Source organism: Vanellus vanellus, assembly GCF_965231255.1.
Source record: "Vanellus vanellus genome assembly, chromosome: 30".
Taxonomy (NCBI): domain Eukaryota; kingdom Metazoa; phylum Chordata; class Aves; order Charadriiformes; family Charadriidae; genus Vanellus; species Vanellus vanellus.
Window position 1 is genome coordinate 808,255 of NC_138935.1, and position 984 is coordinate 809,238.

General features: G+C 68.7%; 1 protein-coding gene across 4 annotated transcripts in view; it reads left to right on the forward strand.

The window, feature by feature from the left end:
* Positions 1–647: 647 nt before the first annotated feature.
* The window catches only part of AKAP8 (A-kinase anchoring protein 8), a 22,142-nt gene continuing 21,805 nt past the window's right edge, over positions 648–984 (forward strand). For all 4 annotated transcript variants that reach the window (XR_014270121.1, XM_082496584.1, XM_082496585.1 and 1 more), the window contains exon 1: positions 648–704. Coding sequence is in view for 3 of the 4 variants with exons in the window: in XM_082496584.1 (XP_082352710.1) it covers positions 686–704 (19 nt within the window). In the remaining variant the exon portion in view is untranslated. The remainder of the gene's footprint in view (positions 705–984) is intronic.

A 984-nucleotide genomic window follows, 5' to 3' on the forward strand; every position in this document is an offset into this window, starting at 1 on the left:
TCACCCATTTCTCACTGCCACCCATCACTTTTAAGCCTCTTTAATCTGGTTTTTGGGCAAAACCTGAGGAAAAAGCTGCTGTTCTCCTTGGGTTGAAGGCTTTGACCCCACCGCTGTTCTTTGAGGGGAGCGCGGCTCCATCTTGGGGGATCTTTCGGCTGTGGGAGGGGAAGGGGTTTTTGAGGGGGGTGATGGCCCTTGGAGGGAGGACGCCTTTGCTGTGAGGGGCAGGGGTCGTGGCCGGGGCCTCAGGGGAGGTCAAAGGTCAGTTTAGAAGCTGAGGGGCAAAGGTGAGGGGTCAAGGGCCGAGTGAGGGCTCCAAGCCCGCGGGCTCCATGGCGACCCCCGCCGCCCCCATAATGCACCGCGAGCCCCACGCGGCCGACCAATCAGGAGAGGGAATGGGCGTGATTGACAGGAGGAAGCCACACGGAGGAAGCGCCTCCGCCAATAGGATCGGGGGATAAAAGCCGATTGGCCAATGGGAGCAGCGGGAAGGTCGCGCCTCTAGGCGAGCTCACCCAATGGCGGACGCGGGGGCGGGCTTATGGAGCGCGGCCAATGGAGAGCTTCGTGGGCGGGTCGGAACGGCGGCGCGGTCCAATGGGGTGGGGGCGCAACGCGCCTGCGCAGCGGGCGCTCGGGCGGGCAGTGCGGCGCCGCTGGCCGGAGGCGGAGGGGAGCGATGGAGCAGGGATACGGCGGTAGGTGCGGGGCGGCCGCGGGGACCGGCCCTTTCCCTCCTTCCCTCCCCCGGGGGCGGCGGCTCGGTCCTCCCGCTGCCTCACCGGCGGCTCCCCGTAGCGACGGGGGTGGTGGTGGTGAGGGGGGGGTGGTTGTGCCCGCCTCCCGTGAGGGGGCGCCGCTGCTGATTGGCTGAGCTCCGCGTCGCTCCGCGCTAGGGCGCCGCCGATTGGTGGGCGGGGCACCTTCTCTCCTCTCACACCCACCCCCCCCCCCTCCTTCCCGGGGGGGGGGGGGAGG